Source organism: Salmo salar, chromosome ssa18 (assembly GCF_905237065.1).
Source record: "Salmo salar chromosome ssa18, Ssal_v3.1, whole genome shotgun sequence".
In the NCBI taxonomy this organism is placed as follows: domain Eukaryota; kingdom Metazoa; phylum Chordata; class Actinopteri; order Salmoniformes; family Salmonidae; genus Salmo; species Salmo salar.
In genome coordinates, this window is record NC_059459.1 from 8,718,613 (window position 1) to 8,742,549 (window position 23,937).

The 23,937-nt window shown below is 41.2% G+C and overlaps 1 protein-coding gene across 2 annotated transcripts in view; it reads left to right on the plus strand.

Moving 5' to 3' along the window:
- The window catches only part of LOC106576795 (insulin-degrading enzyme), a 46,803-nt gene that overhangs the window by 7,039 nt on the left and 15,827 nt on the right, over positions 1 to 23,937 (plus strand). For both annotated transcript variants that reach the window (XM_014154206.2, XM_014154204.2), the window contains exons 6-15: positions 6,368 to 6,480; positions 6,624 to 6,786; positions 7,341 to 7,433; positions 8,783 to 8,874; positions 9,378 to 9,458; positions 9,860 to 9,963; positions 11,728 to 11,830; positions 20,122 to 20,244; positions 20,727 to 20,809; positions 21,112 to 21,256. In XM_014154206.2, coding sequence (XP_014009681.1) covers positions 6,368 to 6,480; positions 6,624 to 6,786; positions 7,341 to 7,433; positions 8,783 to 8,874; positions 9,378 to 9,458; positions 9,860 to 9,963; positions 11,728 to 11,830; positions 20,122 to 20,244; positions 20,727 to 20,809; positions 21,112 to 21,256 — 1,100 coding nt within the window. The remainder of the gene's footprint in view (positions 1 to 6,367; positions 6,481 to 6,623; positions 6,787 to 7,340; positions 7,434 to 8,782; positions 8,875 to 9,377; positions 9,459 to 9,859; positions 9,964 to 11,727; positions 11,831 to 20,121; positions 20,245 to 20,726; positions 20,810 to 21,111; positions 21,257 to 23,937) is intronic.

A 23,937-nucleotide genomic window follows, 5' to 3' on the forward strand; every position in this document is an offset into this window, starting at 1 on the left:
AGGAGCACACTCTTAAAGGGAGTGCTCCTAATCTCAGTTTGTTACCTGTATAAAAGACACCTGTCCACAGAAGCAGTCAATCAATCAGATTCCAAACTCTCCACCATGGCCAAGACCAAAGAGCTCTCTCTCCAAGGATGTCAGGGACAAGATTGTAGACCTACACAAGGCTGGAATGGGCTACAAGACTATCGCCAAGCAGCTTGGTGAGAAGGTGACAACAGTTGGTGCGATTATTCGCAAATGGAAGAAACACAAAAGAACTGTCAAACTCCCTCGGCCTGGGGCTCCATGCAAGATCTCACCTCGTGGAGTTGCAGTGATCATGAGAACGGTGAGGAATCAGCCCAGAACTACAGGGGAGGATCTTGTCAATAATCTCAAGGCAGCTGGGACCATAGTCACCAAGAAAACAATTGGTAACACACTACGCCGTGAAGGACTGAAATCCTGCAGCGCCCGCAAGGTCCCCCTGCTCAAGAAAGCACATATACATGCCTGTCTGAAGTTTGCCAATGAACATCTGAATGATTCAGAGGACAACTGGGTGAAAGTGTTGTGGTCAGATGAGACCAAAATGGAGCTCTTTGGCATCAACTCAACTCTCCGTGTTTGGAGGAGGAGGAATGCTGCCTTTGACCAAGAACACCATCAAACATGGGGGTGGAAACATTATGCTTTGGGGGTGTTTTTCTGCTAAGGGGACAGGACAACTTCACCGCATCAAAGGGACGATGGACGGGGCCATGTACCGTCAAATCTTGGGTGAGAACCTCCTTCCCTCAGCCAGGGAATTGAAAATGGGTCGTGGATGGGTATTCCAGCATGACAATGACCCAAAACACACGGCCAAGGCAACAAAGGAGTGGCTCAAGAAGAAGCACATTAAGGCCCTGGAGTGGCCTAGCCAGTCTCCAGACCTTAATCCCATAGAAAATCTGTGGAGGGAGCTGAAGGTTCGAGTTGCCAAACGTCAGCCTCAACCTTAATGACTTGGAGAAGATCTGCAAAGAGGAGTGGGACAAAATCCCTCCTGAGATGTGTGCAAACCTGGTGGCCAACTACAAGAAACGTCTGACCTCTGTGATTGTCAACAAGGGTTTTGCCACCAAGTACTAAGTCATGTTTTGCAGAGGGGTCAAATACTTATTTCCTTCATTAAAATGCAAATCAATTTATAACATTTTTGACATAAGTTTTTCTGGATTTGTTTGTTATTCTGTCTCTCACTGTTCAAATAAACCTACCATTAAAATTATAGACTGAACATTTCTTTTTCAGTGGGCAAATGTACACAATCAGCAGGTGATCAAATACTTTTTTCCCTCACTGTACAACAGAGTTAAACATGGAATAAACAAACATAGTCAATATAACAGTAGAAAAAGTCGATATACAGTGTGTGCAAATGTGGTAAGATAAGGGTGGTAAGGCAATAAATAGGCAATGGTGGCGAAGTAATTACAATATACCAATTAAACACTGGAGTGATTGATGTGCAGAAGATGGGCAGAAACTGCTTCTCCAATGGAAATCCCAGATCATGCTTGTAGGCGATGTCATGGTGACGTTGGCTAGCTAAGCTCATGCGCAGAAATGCATCATCGGATCTAACGGTCGTCTCGCGGCGAACTGCGCATATGCCACCGTCAAATCAAAAGCACTCCTTCGATATAGTTGTTTTTGTCAAATGAAAACATCTTTCAGAAGGATGGAGAAATAACATGTTCATCTACTTAAGACATTGGCTCGACTCTAGGTTGTGCCTTTACATTTCAAGAAAATGAACAACTAAGGAAGAATGTTTCACTTCTTATTCCATACCAGATCAAATCTGAACCACTTATAGACGTCTATGAGTGGAGCAAATATCGGCTGGACTGGAGTTAGCTGTTCTACGAGTGGTCTGAGGCAGTCGGAAAATCACTTTTTTTTCAAGTGCAACTTTAGTAACAATGGTTTTGGGAAACAGTTCTGAGATTTAACGATGCGCCTACGAAGGTTCTAACGATGAACTTAGCCTTAAGATGATTTTGGGAAACCAGGCCCTGGACAATAAATTGTGACAGAACACGTCCATTTAAAAAAACAATATATTTTTAAGTGCAAATTAATTTTTTTAAGGACACTTTGCATGTGGAAATGTTATATAATCACCTTCCGGTGAGAGGTAGGCATTGGTCTGAAGCCGGAAAGGATTCAAACCTTCTCAAACAGCCTAATTTATATTCTTTAGAGGAATAATGGACATTACAGTATCCTGCTATTAAAATGTGTGTATATAATCTCATAGACTGTATGTGTTTTTAGATATAGGCCAATTGTAAACGTGTATTGTAGCGTCACCTTTATTGCAAAAAGAATTACAAATACACACAACTTTAAGCTACATACTCATTTGACAGAGGTAATGAACTGCCCATTGATAAAACAGGATCATGTTTGCAAAACAACTGTTTCTGAGCTTATGTCAATATTATACATACCTTGTGTCAATTGAAGCTTATCCTCAATACTGACAAAACTAAACTAATGGGGTTTTCTTAAGCAAGAAATAGACCTTTGAATTTTTCACCTATTATTACCTGTCAGGGCATTGAGATTGAGACTGTAACCTCATATAAATATCTTGGAATTGTAATTGATGATGGCCTCTCTTTTTTTTAAATTGCATATTCAACAACTTACAAAAAAATTGAAGCTGAAATTGTGGTTTTATTTCAGGAATAAGGCCTGTTTTTCTTTTGAAACCAGGAGGCTAGTATCAGCTACATTTTTGCCTTTACTAGACTATGGGGATATTTTATATATGAATGCTTCCGCTCAGTGTTTGAGATCAATTGACACCCTTTACCATGGCACTTCGAGATTTATTTTAAACTGCAAAATCCTTACGCACCACTGCACTTTGTATACCAGGGTTGGCTGGCCTTCTCTAGTCACTCGTAGGCTCAGTCACTGGTATAATTTTATTTACAAAGCCATTTTGGGTTTACTACCTTTTTATTTGGGCATTTTTATTGTTCAGAAATGTGGTGGGTACTCTCTTCGTTCGAGGGACTTTATCTTGCTAACTGTTCCAAATGTCCGAACTGAATTTGGTAAAAGGGCTTTTATGTACTCTGCCCCATCGTCTTGGAATGCCTTACAAAATACTTTTAAGCTGGAAGAACTTGTCCCGATTGGTATTTTTAAATCACTGATGAATGATCTTGAGTCTGATTCCCTGACCTGTCAATGTTTTTAATTTGCTGTTTTTGATTTTGTTATACTCTTGTGAATTCTATGGTTTTTACTAGATTACTTGTAGTTTTTCATTTTGTTTGTCTGTAATTTTTGTAATGACTTGGTGCTGCCTATCTTGGCCTGGACGCTCTGGGAAAATATTTTAAATCTCAATGAGCCCTTCCTGGTTAAATAAAGGTTAAATAAATAAAATAAAAATACAGGTAAGCTAACGATTACAGAAATGAGGAATGGCGGGAGACAGGCTCTATAGACCTCTATATATGAGTGACTGTCCAACAGACCAAAACCTGTTATTATGTTGGGTACCTACTGACCCCAAAAAATTTATGAAATAGTTTTCTCAATGACATGTATTGCTAAAAAGATTTAAGGAATACAGGCAGGCACAACATTACTACAAGACAAAACGCCTCAATCAATCATGGTCTTAAAAGTATAAAAGCGAAGCTTGCTTTCATATATTTTATAAACGGGTTGAAAAAGGTAGTAGAATAGGATTAGTGTGGCGTTTGTGAAGAATCCAATACTTTAACTTGTATGCGGTACAAATCACATTATTGTTGGACCACCTCTAAGAGTATGATTAGGCTGTTTTGAGAAGGTTTAAATACTAAACAACCTGCCTAAACATTGTTTCAAGTACAATACCAACATAGCTTTTGTAGGTGGTCAAAGCTGTGTGCTGGAAAACCTTGGTAGAGCATGGGTGGAGTAGGCGTTGTGGAGCTCAAGTGAATTTCCTTTATTGTTCGGCATCAGACCACTGCCTACTTCTTCCTAACAAAAATCTTTGGTTCCCCCTGGGTGCACTTTTTGTTTTTTTACCCTAGCACTACACATCTGATTCAAATAATCAAAGCTTGGTTATTTGAATCAGCTGTGTAGTGCTAGGCCAAAAAACAAAATGAGTTTTTGAAACCCTGCCTTCGAATGTAATGCAGTACATTTCAGTCTAAGCAGGGATCAGGACCAAAGAGAATAATTGATATAAGACATCTACTTTTACAGTTGCAGTTATTTCCCCTTTAATACTCTGTCCCCACCAGCCCTAGTAAAAAATTCCCGAATAACCCTTGTTCACCTTTCCAATTCTGTGAGCCACAGACGAGCCATGATCCAATGAGTCACTGGGGATACAGTAGGCTGTGTCACTGGTGTGTTCATTACCAGTTGAAATGGTTCATTTAGTGACACCATGTCCTCTATAGTGAAATGAAATGGATTTGCACTTGGCAGCTGGGTTTACAATGGCATGACTTCATTAATGGCTTTCACAGCTACACGGTTGATAGTGTCTGGGCACATTTTGCTAGTGTTGTTGACCTCTCTTGTTACTGTACAAGATTCCAAACCTAACTTACAGGATGGAAACAGTGCTTCATGTACATGCAATTAAATGCTACATAACAGATACAGTTGAAGTTTACATACACTTAGGTTGGAGTCATTAACTTGTTTTTCAACTCAAAATTTCTTGTTAACAAACTATAGTTTTGGCAAGTTGGTTAGGACATCTACTTTGCATGACACAAGTCATTTTTCCAACAATTGTTTAGACAGATTATTTCACTTACAATTCACGGTATCACAATTCCAGTGGGTCAGAAGTTTACATACACTAACTAAGTTGACTGTGCCTTTAAACAGCTTGGAAAATTCCAGAAAATGTCATGGCTTTAGAAGCTTCTGATAGGCTAATTGACAATTTTAGTCAATTGGAGGTGTACCTGTGGATGTATTTTAAGGCCTACCTTCAAACTTAGTGTCTCTTTGCTTGACATCATGGGCAAATCTAAATAAATCAGCCAAGACCTCAGAAAAAAAACTGTAGACCTCCACAAGTCTGGTTCATTCTTGGGAACAATTTCCAAATGCCTGAAGGTACCACGTTCATCTGTACAAACAATAGTACGCAAGTATAAACACCATGGGACTACGCAGCCGTCATACCGCTCAGGAAGGAGACGCGTTCTGTCTCCTAGAGATGAACGTACTTTGGTGCGAAACGTGCAAATCAATCCTAGGACAACAGCAAAGGACCTTCTGAAGATGCTGGAGGAAACAGGTACAAAAGTATCTATATCCACAGTAAAATGAGTCCTTTATAGACATAGCCTGAAAGGCCGCTCAGCAATGAAGAAGCCACTGCTCCAAAACCGCCAAAAAAATGCCAGACTACGGTTTGCAACTGCCCATGGGGCCAAAAATCATACTTTTTGGAGAAATGTCCTCTGGTCTGATGAAACAAAAATAGACCTGTTTGGCCATAATGACCATCGTTATGTTTTGTGGAAAAAGGGGAGGCTTGCTACCCAAAGAACACTATCCCAACTGTGAAGCACGGGAGTGGGAGCATCATGTTGTGGGGGTGCTTTGCTGCAGGAGGGACTGGTGCACTTCACAAAATAGATGGCATCATGAGGCAGGAAAATTATGTGGATATATTGAGACAGACATCAGTCAGGAAGTTAAAGCTTGGGTCTTCCAAATGGACAATGATCCCAAGCATACTTCCAAGCTTGTAGCAAAAATGCTTAAGGACAACAAATTCAAGGTATTGGAGTGGCCATCACAAAGCCCTGACCTAAATCCTACAGAAAATTTGTGGGCAGAACTGAAAAATCTGTGCGAGCAAGGTGGCCTACAAACCTGACTCCGTTACACCAGCTCTGTCAGGAGGAATGGGCCACAATTCACCCAACTTATTGTGGGAAGCTTGTGGAAGGCTACCCAAAACGTTTCATCCAAGCTAAACATTTTAAAGGAAATGCTACCAAGTACTAATTGAGTGTATGTAAACTTCTGACCCACTGAGAATGTGATGAAAGAAATTAAAGCTGAAATAAATCCTTCTCTCTACTATTGTTCTGACATTTCACATTCTTAAAATAAAGTGGTGATCCTAACTGACCTAAAACAGGGAATTTGTACTAGGATTAAATGTCAGGAATTGTGAAACTGAGTTTAAATGTATTTGGCTAAGGTGTATGTAAACTTCCGACTTCAACTGTAAGTGTTTTTGAAGTGTTTTGTCATTTGAATGGTTTTAGTATGAATCCAGGAAGATTGAGTATCTTAAAAAATGAAACTAATCTCGCCCTTTTTCTCATTCACACAGAGTCATTAGATGAGCTCACCACCATGGTGGTCAAGCTGTTTGGCGAAGTGGAGAACAAGAATGTGCCTATCCCCGAGTTCCCCAACCACCCCTTCCAGGAGGAGCACCTCAGGGTGAGCTCCTTAGTTTCTCCCTGCAAGACACAAATAATTATATGGATACACAATCAAATACATCATCCCATGGAAAAGTTGTGCTACTGAGGTGCTTTTCGTTGTCTCAATTCAAATATCTCATTCCTAATTTTCCTTCATAGCAATTCTACAAAGTGGTGCCTATCAAGGACATTAGGAACCTGTATGTGACGTTCCCTATCCCAGACCTGCAGAAGTACTACAAGTCCAACCCAGGCCACTACCTGGGCCACCTGATAGGCCACGAGGGCCCAGGGAGCCTGCTGTCTGAGCTCAAATCCAAAGGTAGGCCATAGGGCTATGATAAAGAGAATCTCAGTTTAAGATTTAGGGCTTGATAGAATGGTAGAAACCCGCTGCAAACTGAGTACTCAGTTCTGCCACCTCTGGTCTCTTGGACCTCCCACCCCTACGGGAGGGCAGCTCCCGCTCAGCCCAGTCGAAGCTCTTCTCAGTCCTTGCAAGCCAATGTTGGAACCAGCTTCCTTCTGAAGCAAGGACAGAAGAGTCCCTGCCCATCTTCCGAAAATGGCTGAAACCCAACTTTTTCTTAAATAATCCCACAGCAACCCCCCCCCCCCCCCACACACTTTTTTTGGGGGGTGGGGGGTGTACTTACTATGACTGAGAGATCTTAGTCACTTAGATCTTAAGATGCAGTAACTATAAGTCGCTATGGATAAGACTCTGCTAAATGAATAAAATGTAGAAATATCCAACTTTTCTTTTTGTAACAGTCTAATTAATCAAGGGTTTATACTGACCGTACATGCTGTATATGTGTAGAAGTGTTTGTATTTGAATTGATCATGAGAGCTATGCCCTTTATTCTTGTGCAGGCTGGGTAAACACGCTGGTCGGAGGCCAGAAAGAGGGAGCTAAAGGCTTCATGTTCTTCATCATCAATGTGGACCTGACAGAGGAGGGACTCTGTAAGCATTAGGATCTCAGTGATTGTGTTTGATTTTGTGTGTTTTGTTCATGTGTATGTGCCCACACCCTCATTTCAGAAAGCTGTCTGTGTGTGGTGTACAATGCATGCGGAAAGTATTCAACTCTTGACTTTTTCCACAGTTTGCTACAATTCAGCCTTATTTTGAAATGGATTAAATACATCTACACACAATACCCCATAATGACAAAGTGAAAACAGGTTTTTAGACATTTTGCAAACCTTATTAACATAATTATTCAGACCCTTTGATATGAGACTCGAAATTGAGCTCAGGTGCATCCTTTTCTATTGATCATCCTTGATGTTTCTACAACTTGATTAGTGTCCACCTGTGGTAAATTCAATTGATTGGACATGATTTGGAAAGGTACACACCAGTCTATATAAGGTCCCACAGTTGACAGTGCATATCAAAGCAAAAGAGATGAGATTGAAGGAATTGTCGGTAGAGATCCGAGACGACAGGATTGTCGAGGCACAGATATGGGGAATGGTACCAAAAAATGTCTACAGCATTGTCCCCAAGAACACAGTTTGGAACCACCAAGACTCTTCCTAGAGCTGGCTGCTTGGCCAAACTGAGCAGTCGGGGGTGAAGGACCTTGGTCACCATCCCTACGGTGAAGCATGGTGGTGGCAGCATGCTGTGGGGATGTTTTTCAGCGGCAGGTACTGGGAGACTAGTCAGGATCGAGGGAAAGATGAACGGAGGAAAGTACAGAGATACTCAAAGAAAACCTGCCCCAGAGCGCTCAGGACCTCAGACTGGGGCAAAGTTTCAACTTCCAACAGGACAATGACCCTAAGCATACAGCCAAGACAGAGCAGGAGTGGCTTCGGAACAAGTCTCAATGTCCTTGAGTGACCCAGCCAGAGCCTGGACTTGAACTCGATAGAACATTTCTGAAGAGACCTGAAAATAGCTGTGCAGCAACACTCCCCATCCAACCTGACAGAGCTTGAGAGGATCTGCAGAGAAGAATGAGAGAAACTCCCCAAATACAAGTATGTAGCGTCATACCCACGAAGACTCGGCTGTAATCAGTGCCAAAGGCGCTTCAACAAAGTACTGAGTAAAGGGTCTGAATACATATTTAAATGTGATATTTCATTTCTTTTTTATATATTTGCAAAAATTCTAAAAACCTATTTTTGCTTTGTCATTATGGGGTATTGTGTGTAGATTGATGAGGGGGAAAAAACAATTTAATACATTTTAGAATAAGGCTGTAATTTAACAATGTGGGAAAAGTCAAGGGGTCTGAATACTTTCCGAATGCACTGTATGCAGAACCACGTGCACTGAAGTGTCATTTGTTTCTGTAGTGCACGTGGATGACATCATCTTCCACATGTTCCAGTACATCCAGAAGCTGCGCATGAAGGGGCCTCAGGAGTGGGTCTTCCAGGAGTGCAAGGTAAGTACTGCACTGTAGTACCACTCACTTCTAGTCTCTGAGCTCTGGCTAGTTTCTGAGTGGCAGGTAGCTTAGGGGTTAAGAGCTTTGTGCCAGTAACCGAAAAGTCGCTGGTTCAAATCTCTGAGCCGACTAGTTGAACAATCTCTGTGCCTTTCGCGCAAGGGACATAACCCTAATTGCTCCTGTAAGTTCCTCTGGATAAGAGCATCTGCTAAAATTACTAAAATATTCTCAGTGTTTTGGTAGCCAGTGTATGTGCTGTCAGAAAACAACCAGTCAACTATTTATGTATAGTCCTTTTCACAAAACCTTAGTCAGGACCAAGACCGAGAAACAGACTCAAATCGTCTTTTTGTTGGCCTCATAGTTAAACCTCTGGTGTATTTAACAGTAAACATGGATTACATCTGAATTGTCTCATTGTAAGTGTTGCTCAGTCCTCTGTATGTAATATGCTTTATTTGCATGTGATTGACATGTGACTTGTCTCTCCTCCGCAGGACCTAAACACAGTGGCCTTCAGGTTCAAGGACAAGGAGCGGCCCCGTGGCTACACCTCCAAGGTGTCTGGATTACTGCACGTAGGTGGTGCTCTCTCCATTTCTTAAGGTCGTTTCCATGGTGATGCACTGCAGCTCCGTGGCTCTGTTTGATGACGATGATGTCATCAGGTTGCCTTGTCTGCCACCCTCTTATTTTGTGGGTAAAGATTCAGCAGACTCAGCCCCAGTCTAAGTTAAACTGACATTCCTGCTAGAGTCGAAATATTACTATGTTAGCAAGGCAGTCATAGAGGGTAGGATGTCCAGTGTATTTTGGTCTGTTGATTTTCATTCCTATGTGCGCTTATCTTTTTTTTTGTGAAATAAGCAGAGCACCAGTTCTGTATTACTGTGCTCCAGTGAACCGTGTTCCCCTGCATGTGTTACAGTCAAATGCCTCCCCCATTGTTAGCACCTAAACCTGTTTTTTTGTTTTGCAGTACTACCCTCTGGAGGAGATCCTAGCAGCAGAGTACCTACTGGAGGAGTTCAGGCCAGATCTGATAGAGATGGTGCTGGACAAGCTGAGGCCAGAATACGTCAGGTTAGTTCCAGCTCTTCTCCGGGCCACTAACAGTGTTTGCTCTGCTCTCCTATACCCTTTTCACGCTATCATGCCGACCCGAACGATACTTTACTGGCTTGTTTTATTCTATTTTCACATTCTTCTTTCCAGCATAGTTTCAGCGACTGTGGCGGATGCATAATCAAACCAGCGCAGTCCAGATTGGCTCAGCTCATTCAGTTTGGCTCAGGAGTGTTGCAAGGGTACCAGCGCTCCACTCAACTAAGAATACACGCCTATGACACTTCTGTTTTGAAGTGCATTTTGATAAACATATTTGTAATGTCCTTGAAAAAGACTACATCCAGAAACGATTTCATTGTTTTAACCTTTTAATTATTCAACTAGGCAAGTCAGTTAAGAACAAATTCTTATTTACAATGACGGCCTACACCGGCCAAACCCGGGCGACGCTGGAAAAATTGTGCGCCACCCTATGGGCTGGTTGTGATACAGCCTGGAATTGAACCAGGGTGTCTATAGTGACACCTTAAGCAATGAGATGCAGTGCCTTAGACCGCTGTGCCACTCGGGAGCCCCTATCTACACTATATACAAAAGTATGTGGACAACCCTTCAAATTATTGGATTAGGCTATTTCAGCCACACCCGTTGCTGACGGGTATATAAAATCGAGCACACAGCCATGCAATCTCCATAGACTAATCTGGGTTTAGCTACATGCCGAATGCACAGTGCCAATAGTGAAGTTTGGTGGAGGTATAATGGTCAAGGGCTGTTTTCATGGTTTGGGCTAGGCCCCTTAGTTCCAGTTAAGGGAAATCTTAATCGTACAGCATACAATGACATTCTAGACGATTCTGTGCTTCCAACTTTGTGGCAACAGTTTGGGGAAGGCCCTTTCCTGTTTCAGCATTACAATGCCCCCGTGCACAAAGTGAGGTCCATACAGAAATGGTTTGTCGAGATCAGTATGGAAGAACTTGACTGGCCTGCATAGAGCCCTGACCTCAACCCCATCGAACACCTTTGGGATGAAATGGAACGCCAACTGCGAGCCAGGCCTAATTGCCCAAAATCAGTGCCAGACCTCACTAATGCTCATGTGGCTGAATGGAAGCAAGTCCCTACAGCAATGTTCCAACATTGCATTCGGAAAGTATTCAGACCACTTGACTTTTTCCACATTTTGTTACGGTACGGCCTTATTTAAAAATGTATTTAAAAAAAGTGTCTCAATCTGAACACAATAGCCCATAATGACAAAGGAAAAATGTATTAAAAAAATATCCCTACTCAGACCACTCCCAGACAGTCCTAGCTAAATTCTTGCATGAGAAATTGCTCTTTTCTAAGAAACATTTTTATTTTTGACCATTGTTAAATCAAAATCACAGTGAGGTACTTAATTGTTACCCTGAAATGATTTAATACTGAGAATGAAATCGCTGCATTGGACTTTTAACATTCACCTAAACCTCACACTGTTGAATTAAGCGAACTTTAAGAAACTGTTGAACCTGAATCAATGGGGAGCTCAATAACACATTCTGCAGTATTACTACCACTACAGTGACTACTACTCTACTTCAGTCACTACTATCGGCATCCTACAAATAGAACACTGCTATGGAAGGCACTCGAGCTGATGTCATAAGGGCGATACAAATCTTCCGTAGGCTGCTCAGGGAAAATGGAGTGTGTCTGACTCTAAAACGATCTGACAAGGGTGTTTATAAATGCTAATAATGAGACCTGTCTCTGTCCATCCTCTCCCTGCAGAGTCGCAGTTGTCTCAAAGTCGTTTGAAGGGCAGACAGACAAGACTGAGGAATGGTATGGGACCCACTACAAACAGGAGCCCATCTCTGAGGAAGTCATCAAGGTGAGACTGAAATGTGTTCAAACTCAACAGATTTTCCATATTCTCATCACCCTGTGGGTGAATCTCAGAAGTCTTTGATTCCTCACGTCCTCTCCTTGCCTTATCCTCAAAACACATTGTAGGAGAAGATTGGATGTTCCTCTTCTCAGACCTTCTTCTTCAATGCATTTTCAGTAAGAGGAACGGAAACAAGGACACAAGGAATAGAGGACAGATTTGAGATTCACCCTGATCTGACTGGGCGTCTTTTTAAATCGTCAATTGGCAATGCTTAAATTGGCACTCTGCAATTACTACATCCATTTTTAAATTAATTATATACAGTACCAGTCAAAAGGTTGGACACATCTACTCATTTAAGGGGTTTTCTTTATTTTTACTATTTTCTAATTATGAAATAACATATGGAATCATGTAGTAAGCAAAAAAGTGTTAAACAAATCAAAATATATTTTATATTCTTCAAAGTATCCACCCTTTGCCTTGATGACAGCTTTGTACACTCTTGGCATTCTCAACTAGCTTCATGAGGAATTATTTTCCAACAGTCTTGAAGGAGTTCCCACATATGCTGAGCACTTGTTGGCTGCTTTTCCTTCACTCTGCGGTCCAATTCATCCCAAACCATCTCAATTGGAGGTCGGCTGATTGTGAAGGCCAGGTTATTTAATGCAGCTCTCATCACTCTCCTTGGTCAAATAGCCCTTACACAGCCTGGAGGTGTGTTGGGTCATTGTCCTGTTGAAAAAACAAATTATAGACACACTAAGCGCAAACCACATGGGATGGTGTGTCGCAGCAGAATGCTGTGGTAGCAATCTGGTTAAGCGTGCCTTGAATTCTAAATAAATCACAGACAGTGCCACCAGCAAAGCAACATCACACCACCTCCTCCGTGCTTCATGGTAGGAACCACACATGCGAAGATCATCCGTTCACCTACTCTGCGTCTCAAAGACACGGCGGTTGGAACCAAAAATCACACTTTTGGACTCATCAGACACACAGATTTCCACCGGTCTAATGTCCATTGCTCGTGTTTCTTGGCCCAAGCAAGTATCTTCTTCTTATTGGTGTCCTTTAGTAGTGGTGGTTCCTCTACAGCAATTCAACCATGAAGGCCTGATTCATGCAGTCTCCTCTGAACAGTTGATGTTGAAATGTGTCTGTTACTTGAACTCTGCGATGCATTTATTTGGGCTGCAATCTGAGGCTGGTAACTCTAATGAACTTATTCTCTGTAGCAGAGGTAACTCTTGCTCTTCCTTTCCTGTGGTGGTACCCATGAGAGCCAGATTCATCATACCGCTTGGTTTTGCGACTGCACTTGAAACAACTTTCAAAGTACTTGACATTTTCCAGATTGACTGACTTTCATGTCTTAAAGTAATGGACTGTCGTTTCTCTTTGTTTGTTTGAGCTGTTCTTGCAGTAATATGGACTTGGTCTTATACCAAAATAGGGATATCTTCTGTATACCACCCCTACCTTGTCACAACACAACTGATTGGCTCAAACACATTAAGGAAATAAATTGTTAATTGAAATGCATTCCAGGTGAATACCTCATGGTTGAGAGAATGCCAAGAGTGTGTCCAAACTTTTGACTGGTACTGTATACCCACTGATTCTTGAAGAACATCTTATAAATGCCTTGTGAGCTTAATCTGATTTGTTCCCCTTCAGAAACCAACATAAGCCTGTTTTACTCCATTGTTTGTAAACATTGTAAATACACTGTATAGTTTCAACCATGTTTTGAGGCTATGTTGATATTATGGATGGTCAGTCCTTGCATCCATAGCTCTGTCTATGAATTTGACTGGTTACATTTTTCCAGCCACATCCCTGGACTTTATACCAAAACAATTGGCGTTGTCTGCTTTTTTGTTTGAACTGCAGATGCTCCAGCAATCGTTAATCTATCCAATTGCTGTCACACATTCCCTACATGATCTAAGGTTTATCATACCATTACCCACAAGCCATTTATTTTATTAGTAAGGCACTGATGATCCACTGTCAACACCCCAGTGGTGAATGATGTTTAAAGCCACAGATTGCTCATTGATTTGCTGAGTTTTTTTCTATTCAGTGTAGTATCGGGGTTAAAATGTGTGATGGTTTAGCAATAGGGAAGTTTTGGTAGTCATTTTGCAGGAAGACTGTGAATGTTCTCGATTCACCTTTCTGAAATAAAGCCTTGGGCCACCAACTCCACAGAGCTTATGATGTTACAAAAGCTTTTGTGGAGGGCTTTAATATGGCCAAAACCAACGCTGTACATTTCGCCAGCTTTTACAGTGGATTCTCTCTCATAAAGGCTTCTACACACTACAGTGCATTCGGAAGTAGTCAGACCCCTTGACTTTTCCCGCATATTGTTACGTTACAGCCTTATTCTAAAAACTATTTTCCCTCATCAATCTACACACAATACCCCATAATGACATAACAAAAACAGGTTTTTAGAAATGTTTGCAAATGTATAAAAATAAAATAAAAACAGTTTTACATAAGTATTCAGACCCTTTACTCAGTACTTTGTTGAAGCACTTTTGGCAGAGATTACAGCCTCGAGTATGACGCTACAAGCTTGGCACACCTGTATTTGGGGAGTTTCTCCCATTCCTCTCTGCAGATCCTCTCAAGCTCTGTCAGGTTTGATGGGAGTGTTGCTGCACAGCTATTTGCAGATCTCTGCAGAGATGTTCGATCGGGTTCAAGTACGGGCCCTGGCTGGGTCACTCAAGGAAATTCAGAGACTTGTCGCCGAAGCCACTCCTGCATTGTCTTGTCTGTGCTTAGGGTCGTTGTCCTGTTGGAAGGTAAACCTTCGCCCCAGTCTGAGGTCCTGGGCACTCTTGAGCGGGTTTTCATTATGATCTCTCTGTACTTTGCTCCATTCATCTTTACCTTGATCCTGACTAGTCTCCCAGTCCTTGCTGCTGAAAAACATCCCCACAGCATGATGCTGCCACCACCATTTCTCACCGTAGGGAAGGGATGGTGCCAGGTTTCCTCCAGACGAGACGCTTGGTATTCAGGCCAACGTGTTCAATCTTGGTTTCATCATGGTCTGAGAGTCTTTAGGTACCTTTTGGCAAACTCCAAGCAGGCTTTCATGTGCCTTTTATTGAGGACTGGCTTCTGTCTGGCCACTTTACCATGAAGGCCTGATTGTCCTTCTGGAAGGTTCTCCCAGCTCCACAGAGGAGCTCTGTCAGAGTGACCATCGGGTTCTTGGTCACCTCCCTGACCAAGGCCCTTCTCCCTCGATTGCTCAGTTTGGCCGGGCAGCCAGCTCTAGGAAGAGTCTTGGTGGTTCCAAACTTCTTCCATTTAAGAATGATGGAGACCACAATGTTTTTGGAGACCTTCAATGCCACAGAAATGTTTTGGTACCCTTCCCCAGATCTGTGCCTCAACACCATCCAGTCTTGGAGCTCTACGGACAATTCCTTCAACCTCATGGCTTGGTTTTTTTCTCTGACATGCACTGTCAACTGTGGGACCTTATATAGACAGGTGTGTGAAATCGTGTCCAATCAATTGAATTTACCACAAGTGGACTCCAAGTTATAGAAGCATCTGAAGGATTATCAATGGAAACGGAATGCACCTGAGCTCAATTTCAAGTCTCATAGCGAAGAGTCTGAATACTTATGTTGAGGTATTTGCAAAAATTTCTAAACCTGTTTTTGCTTTGTCATTATGGGGTATTGTGTGTAGTTGGCTGAGGATCAGTTTGTTTAAATCAATATTAGAAAAGGCTGTAATGTAACAAAATGTGAAAAAAGTCAAAGGGTCTGAATACTTTCCGAGGGCACTGTATCTGACTACAGCCAACACAACAGTCTGGATGTTTTTTTTTAATAATCTGGATTTGTATTTTTTGGAATCAGCCTTGTTATCCAGATTTTCATGCCTTTCAGGGCTTATGTGGTGGTTATGGCAGGGGTTGTGGCAATAAGTGTGGTCGTCCCTTCGGCGCGGCTGAATTTTAAAGGCCCCCATCTTGACAGTGTGGACACACTTTTGCATTTTTCAGCTAATTTCCTTTAATTCTACGGTTTGCCATTGAGCTGAGATTTTGCCGTTTTAAAGCTAATTTCCTGCAATTTCATGAATTTTTCCCATGGCTAATGCAGTGTTCATTTGCTCAAACATAATAACAAAATCAATACTGATAAATTCCAAAAACAATGAATTTTCAATTTTCCATGACTGTCTAGCTTTTATTTTGGTGATTGTTATTTCTCAGAGATTATATTATAAAACAAATATAAAGGCCCATTGTCTCTTCTACGTACTTTATATCTGGTTTAAGCCGTAAAGTTTACACTGTTTTTCCATCCTGGAATATATAAATATATATATATATTTCTTTTACACTGTTTGGACATGGGTGACCTGGAAAAATGCTTAGGTGGCCCGCCCAATGGCAGAAAAATCCCTGCTTTTATACCGCCCTTGTACCGTATCGCGGTAGACTGCAATACTTGCATAGCACACAGAGGGGCGCTATAAAAAATTCTTTATACCCCTAAATGCCCAATGTGGGTCTTACCAAAATGCTAACAAAGTACTAGAGAATTCCTATAGCGGATTGTAGCTGAATTCTGAAGAACGCAAGCGAACAAACTAATTATAAAGACAGACAATCCAGCTCATTAAGTTAGTTATCATGTTATGGACTAGCGGAACCCCTCGCCAACAGCCAATGGAATAGCAGGCGCGAATTACAAAACAGCAAAAATCTCATAATTCAATTTTCTCAAACATACAACTATTATACACCCTTTTTAAGATAATCTTCTCGTTTATCCAACCACATTGTTCGATTTCAAAAAGGCTTTACGGCGAAAGCAAAACATTAGATTGTTAGGACATCAACTTCACAAGAAAAACCACACAGACATTTTCCAAGCAAGGAGAGGCATCACAAAAACCAGAAATACAGCTAAAATGAATCACTAACCTTTGACGATCTTCATCAGATGACACTCCCAGGACCCAATGTTAGACAATACATGTATGTTTTGTTCGATAAAGTTCATATTTATATCCAAAAACCCCATTTTACATTGGCGCGTGATGTTCAGAAAATGTATTGCCACCCAAAACTTCCAGTGAATGAGCACATCAATTTACAAAAATACTCATCAAAACGTTGATAAACTTTAAAACAGTTATTGAAAGAATTATAGATATACTACTCCTTAATGCAACCGCTGTGTCAGATTTCAAAATAGCTTTACGGCGAAAGCAAATTTTTCAATATTCTGAGTACAGAGCTCAGCCATCAAAGCAAGCTATACAGTTACCCGCCAACTTCTGGAGTCAGTACCAGGAGAGAGAATTAAAAATAAAAAAAAATTTAAAGCATGAAATGAAATGTACGAAATGTATGCATTCACAACTGTAAGTCGCTCTGGATAAGAGCGTCTGGTAAATGACTAAAATGTAATGTAAATGTAAAATCAGAATTAGTATTATAAATCTTACCTTTGCTGATCTTCTTCGGAATGGACTCCCACTTCCACAAGAAATGTTCTTTTTGTTCGAAATACTCCATATTTATGTCCAAATACCTCCTTTTGTTAGCGCGTTAAGCTCACTAACCTAAGGCAAAATGCGCAAGGGTAAAACCAGAGACAAAAAGTCAATGTTCCATTACCGTTCTTCGAAACATGTCAAACGATGTTTACAATCAATCCTTAGGGTCTTTTTAACATAAAACTTCGATAATATTCCAACCGGACAATAGCGTATTCATTACAGAGGAAAAAGGAGCGGTGCGCCTGCGCAGTAAACAACTCACTGCTCCCAGAGAGTCCACTGATTGACTGGGCTCCTATTCTCTGCCCAGTAACAGTAGACGTATGAAACAAGTTTCTAAAGGCTGTTGACAGCCAATGGAAGCCTTAAGAAGTGCAATGTGACCCCACAGACACTGTAGTTTCGATAGGGATTAGAAAGAAAAACTACGAGCCTCAGATTTCCCACTTCCTGGTTGGATTTTTCTCAGGTTTTTGCCTGCCATATGAGTTCTGTTATACTCACAGACATCATTCAAACAGTTTTAGAAACTTCAGAGTGTTTTCTATCCAAATCTACTAACTAAAATGTAAATATTTGACTCTGGGCCCGAGTAGCAGGCAGTTTACTCTGGGCACGCTTTTCATCCGAACGTGAAAATACTGCCCCCTATCCCTAACAGGATTTATACAAGTATCTCAGAAGGCTACTCAGTTTGCTGCACATACAAAACAAATATTAAATATTAGACATGCACAAAAAATAATCTGATTCAGGAGAGAGTTAATGATTCAGGATAGATAATATTCTCTGCTGTTAAGAATCTATTGATCTTGCTAGCTAGCCACTTAGCTAAGTTACTCTCCAGCTGTGCATTTGGTTTATGTAGCACATTTTAGACCAGGGATAATCAACTAGATTCAGTCGCGGGATGATTTTATTCTTGAACGGATGGTCAGGGGGCCGGGACATAATTACAAATCATTTGTAGACTGGAAATTGACCGCAAGAAGCCAGAACAGTTAAAATATTTGACAAATATAATCATTTCAAACCTTGCTTACATTTGTATGAGATCACAAACTGTACATCTTTCTATTATACGTGGGAATACTTTGGAACAGATTTCCAAAATGTAAATAACTTGGAGCTGATTTGCTGGTGTTATGTCCAAAAATTAATAACACATTTTTACTTAACATTTAGTAGTGAATTATATAACTTGATCACCTCATGTAGGCTGTACAACAGTGAATCATGAAACTTGCTCCATTTGTGCTCTTTGTAAACAAAACATGACTGGGTCAGTCAGATGTTTCGGGCAACTACAGCAAGCTTTATAAATCCATTTTGAATTCAGTCACTTTTTGAATGCACCCCTTCAATAAATTATTTTGCCCATTGTAGTTCTCAGAAAGTGACTTTTTGGACCAGAATGCCAAAACGTTCAAGATATAAAATGAATAAAAGATTCTCAAAGTTGACCTGTATTTTGCACACCCCACCATACCATGAGACATCCATGTCTTCATCACTGGTAAAGTTAAACGGTTGATATCATTTAAAAGCTTACAAACAGGGTTGTCAAACTATTTTCTTTTTTACACCTTAAACGTAAATGATCAAAAATCGCGTCAAGTCAGATTTTTTTCCATATTTGCATATGCTGTAGTTTAGACCCTATTCTACATCATCTGAGGTTTTTGTGTTGTGCCCGACCATCAGTTGAGACACAACATGCTCTTGAATACAGGGTGGGTGTCATGTTTTGGCTGATAAATGTACTCCAATTGAAATTTCAACTTTCAAATGGTACCACAAAGATGGTTGAAGGTCTACACATCAGTGAATGTTGACTTGAATGTGAATATGTTTTAAATGAGTGTCAATCCTCCATAGGAGACCTATTGAAATAATATAGATAATAAAATAGACATGAACACCATCTTTGTGTTAGTAATTAGGAGTTAAAAGGTCAATTTCAATGGTATACCAGCTAAACTGAAGTTGTTTGAAGGGATAGGTCCATTCTATTAATGATATATCTATGATTGAAATGATACCCACCCGGTATTCAAGAGTACGTTTCTCAACCGATAGCAGGCATAACACACAAACCTGTAAGCTTTTTAATGATATCGAACTCAACCTAACTATATTTTCAAGTGATGAAGACGTGGATGTCTCATGGTATAGTGGGGTATCCAAAATGGGTCAACTTTGAGCACCTTTTATCACCTGAATGTTTTGGTATTCAGGTTAAAAAAATAACTTTCTGACCACTTCTTCCATGGCCAGACATGTATGAAAATGTGTATTTAAATCAAAAGGGATGCTGTCAAAAAGTGATTAAATTTAAATGGATTTACCCTATAATGAAAAATAATGTGACTGTTCAAATGAAGAACGCAATCTGCTTTCTTGTAACCTGTAGCTATTTACTTAAAAGTAGCGAAGTAAAAAAAAAAAAAAAAAGTTTCATAAATGGTTTTGACAGTATTGAAAGTCATGCCATGTGTATTTCAAAATCCGGTATACTGCCAAACCCTAGTGTGTAGTTGGTTGCCACTGGACATAGTTGATCCTGCGTCATGTAGAATCTGCCATGGACAGTTCGTCTGAGTTGCATCATCTATAGTTTATTGGCTATAGTTGGATAGATGTGTAGAAGCCTTTAGTCATGTATCAATAAATTCCCTACCCAACCCTTAACTTAGCAAGGAGGACTAGCTAAATTGTCTGTGTTTCAGAAATGGGGAAACGCTGACCTCAATGGCAAGTTCAAGCTGCCCATGAAGAACGAGTTCATTCCCACCAGCTTTGAGATCTACCCTCTGGAGAAGGACTCTCCCTCCGCCCCCACTCTAATCAAGGTAAGCCTCGCTCTGGATAAGGGCATCTGCTAATTGACTAAAATTTAAAATGTCGGGGTGTTGCATTTAACAAACTATTTTTACTTCATTCACCAAGCAGCTAGACCGAACTGAAAGCGTAGCTGCATGTTTCAGGTGTCTGAATTTGTTCATTAACTTTCATATGATAATGAGGAAACGGTGTCAGGATTGAGATGTTAAGTATTTAGTACTGTTGTCAAGGTGTTCTGATCAGAGGATGTATGCGGTAACTACTGCTGACAGGTTGGAATCTCTTTTGCGCTATTAGCTTCAGTATTACAGTACATTGTTGACTGCGGTTCACAACCCAACAAAGTTCATAAGCAGTTGTAGAGATTTATTCTACCTCCTTAAAAACAAGTATGTGAAGATATCAGACTGTAGTACTTTTTGCATGCCCTTTCTCCTCATTGGAATCTGCTGCTAATGCTAATGTAATCATGCCTCTTTGTTTCTTCTAGGACACCGCTATGAGCAAGGTGTGGTTCAAGCAGGATGACAAGTTTTTCCTACCAAAGGCATGCCTGAACTTTGAGTTCTTCAGGTTGGTAGACAAACCACAGCCCATGTTCAAGTTTATGAGACGATGATGTGATACATCTTTTGTATTATTTTCCTCACACAAGCTATTGTAGTTATAGGACTCAAATACTGCTATTTGAAATTGGATTAGGAAGGACCACATGGGAACCCACTATTCCTGCTGATCCCTACCCTTGAATTAATCAATGAGTGTATAAGCAACATTGCTACTTTTTGCTTTTCAAGGACAGTGATTTGGAGAGGGATGTCTAGCTGTGTTGTAGCAAACAGTTGATTCATCACTGCTGTTTTTTTTTCCTACAGCCCATTTGCGTATGTGGACCCAATACATTGTAACATGGCCTATTTGTACCTGGAGCTCCTCAAGGACTCCCTCAACGAGTATGCATATGCAGCCGAGCTTGCCGGCTTGAACTATGACCTCCAAAATACCATCTATGGGATGTATGTAAGTATCCAAATTTCCCATCGCCCTCACGCCACCGCGATCCCAAACCCATCTGTTCCTCCCTCGTGCATTCTCAACCTGGGCCTTGGTATCAGCCCTGGCTGCATCATCCTCTTCATCTTTCCTTTCTCCCTCCGTCGAAACCGCCTCGTCGGAAAATGCTGGACTTGACAATTGTTTGTTTCCTTTTTGTGGTGGCACTGTTTGGGTATGAACTTAAATAGCCATTTGGTACAGTCCTCTGTGAGACAGAGACAGTATTTTTATTTTTAAAAGTCTGATACAAAGGAATGGGAAATGGGCACCAAGTAGTAGTGGCTGTAGCCGTAGCATTAACCTAGCATTTAGTGGCAAAGTACTCCGTCCCTCCTTGGTGGACAGAAAAGCCGGTTGCGAGGCTGCATATACATACTCTTCTTAATCAACCTTCTCACCCTGCTCTGTCTTTTTGACAACGTTATCCCACCTCCCTTACCAACAATCATGTTTATTACATTTTTTTTTTTGTCACTACTTCTACTCGGACCCCCTGCACCGCAACATGACTTAACTGTTTCTCAGGTTATTGAAGGATGATTTTAAGAGTATACATATGCAGCCAGCCTTGCCGGGCTTGGTCTATGGCAGCCTCAGGGAAGAATGCTATCCTTGTAAGTTCAGCGTCCGTCTGTCAGCCCCCCTAACAGCTAGGGGAACGAGGGAGGGCCCATCTTTAAAAAAAAAAAAAAAAAAAATGTAACCTTTATTTAACTAGGCAAGTCCAGTTAAGAACACATTCTTATTTACCCATCTTCAGGTTCTAAGTGTGGAAGACTGTCTTTTCCGTCTATCTACGCCATTTGTTTCTATGTGTTAGTCTGTCTCTAGGACGATGGGGAGGTCCCAGAGGCCCCCTTCCTATGTTCTGTCCGTTTATGCAGCGACTTGTGGTTTCACTGCAAGGATGGCCAAATGTAGTCTTCAAGGAATGCCGTTTAAGTGATATGAAGTTGAACATCAACTATGAATTTATCCAATACTTACCTGACGACAGAGTAAGTTCAACTGATCAGGTCTGGATTAAAATATGAACTGTAATATCAGCAGACTGCCCGTCTTGAAGGACACGTTTGGCCTCGTTGATTTCACTGAATCACTCCGAAAACACACCCCATCTAATACACCTATATAGAACTTCATACATTCGCTCAAATGTTGTTGATTTTAATTTATCTTTGGCATCCATTTTGAAATTGTCTGTGCTGTCAATGTCAGCCAGATAGTAGAACAGTAAGTGTCTCCTTCACAAGTCCTAAAGGAATAAAGCCGAAAACACTGCTTATCCTCTGAAAAATGTATAGGTACTGTAAATTCTGCAGACTCATGATTCCAATAGTAGGTTACAGACTGGAGCTGGCATTGTACACATAGCTAATAGTGTTTGCAAGCGCCTTTGAATTTGTCTTTGAAAAACTATCTTCATATCGCTTAGTATTGGAATTAGGTTTTGCTATGTTTTTGCTTAATGGAGAATCGAGATGCCCATTTGCCCAATGATGCTTGTCTTCTCCCTCGCACTCTCTGCTCCTTTCTAACTTTGGTTTGTGGTGGTTTGGTTTCACTCTTTAAATGGACCTCCTCTCACATTTGGTTAACATCTAAACTAGGCCTACCTTTGTGAAACAGTAGCTTATGTGTGCAGGAGGAAGCATAGTACTAGTCATGAGGATATTTTGCCTGCTTGTTAAGTTATTTACCACTGTTATGTGATACCAAGGTCATAAATAAGAGACTACCTAAGACTTGGATTATACATTTTAAAAGGCTAATCCCTCATGAGTTGATGCTACATACTTAGGAAATTATGCTTTGAATTCTCCAGTCCGGCCAATCACACATACCTAGCTAACTTTATGATGGGGTGTTTTTCTTTGTATTAAGGTTTTCCGAGCTTTACCAGTAATAGAGTTGCGTCGGCACAAACTAACTGGGGACTCATCAAGGGTAATGATGTTGGAAGAGATTTACAGTTAACTGGTGTCAGTATGTGTGTGTCAGCGAGAAAGGGGAGGTAGAGGGTGATTGCGAGAGCGAAACGCTGTAGCCTGAGGGTATTTCCGATTCATGAAGGGGCCCGAATGTTTGGATGATATTGCGAAGCAGAGCTTCATATAACCTTGACTAGGCTCTGCCTATGCACAGTGTGGTTGGTTTGGTAAATGTACACGCATACACACACCACTCACTGCATCACTTATTGTTAGTTGGTCACAGAACTCGATGAATAAGGGGTAATGCATTTGCAGTTGATGGTAATGAGCAGTGCGTGCTTTGTAGAGTTGAGTAGTTGGCTACAGACCCATAATATGTTCATTGCAGTGGCAGCAATGCAGGGTTGGAACCCTGTGTTAACGGGCTAGTGTGTGATGCCACAGTCATTAGCGTGGATGCTAGCGCCGTCAGTGAAAGTCACAGCAGAGGAACCTTCATGGCCCAGCCTGGCTCCCTCTGCTGTGTGTGTGTGTGTGTGTGTGTGTGTGTGTGAGGGGTCATTTCACAGACTGTACTCAGGACTCAGCCAGCACTCCGTGTCCTCTTTGACAGAGGCATTACGCTGAGTGGAGTCATTGTCCTAGAGGAAGGGCCAGGGCAGGAGGAGAGGTTTGGGGATGTTCGTCTAAAACGCTACTACCTTTAGTTTC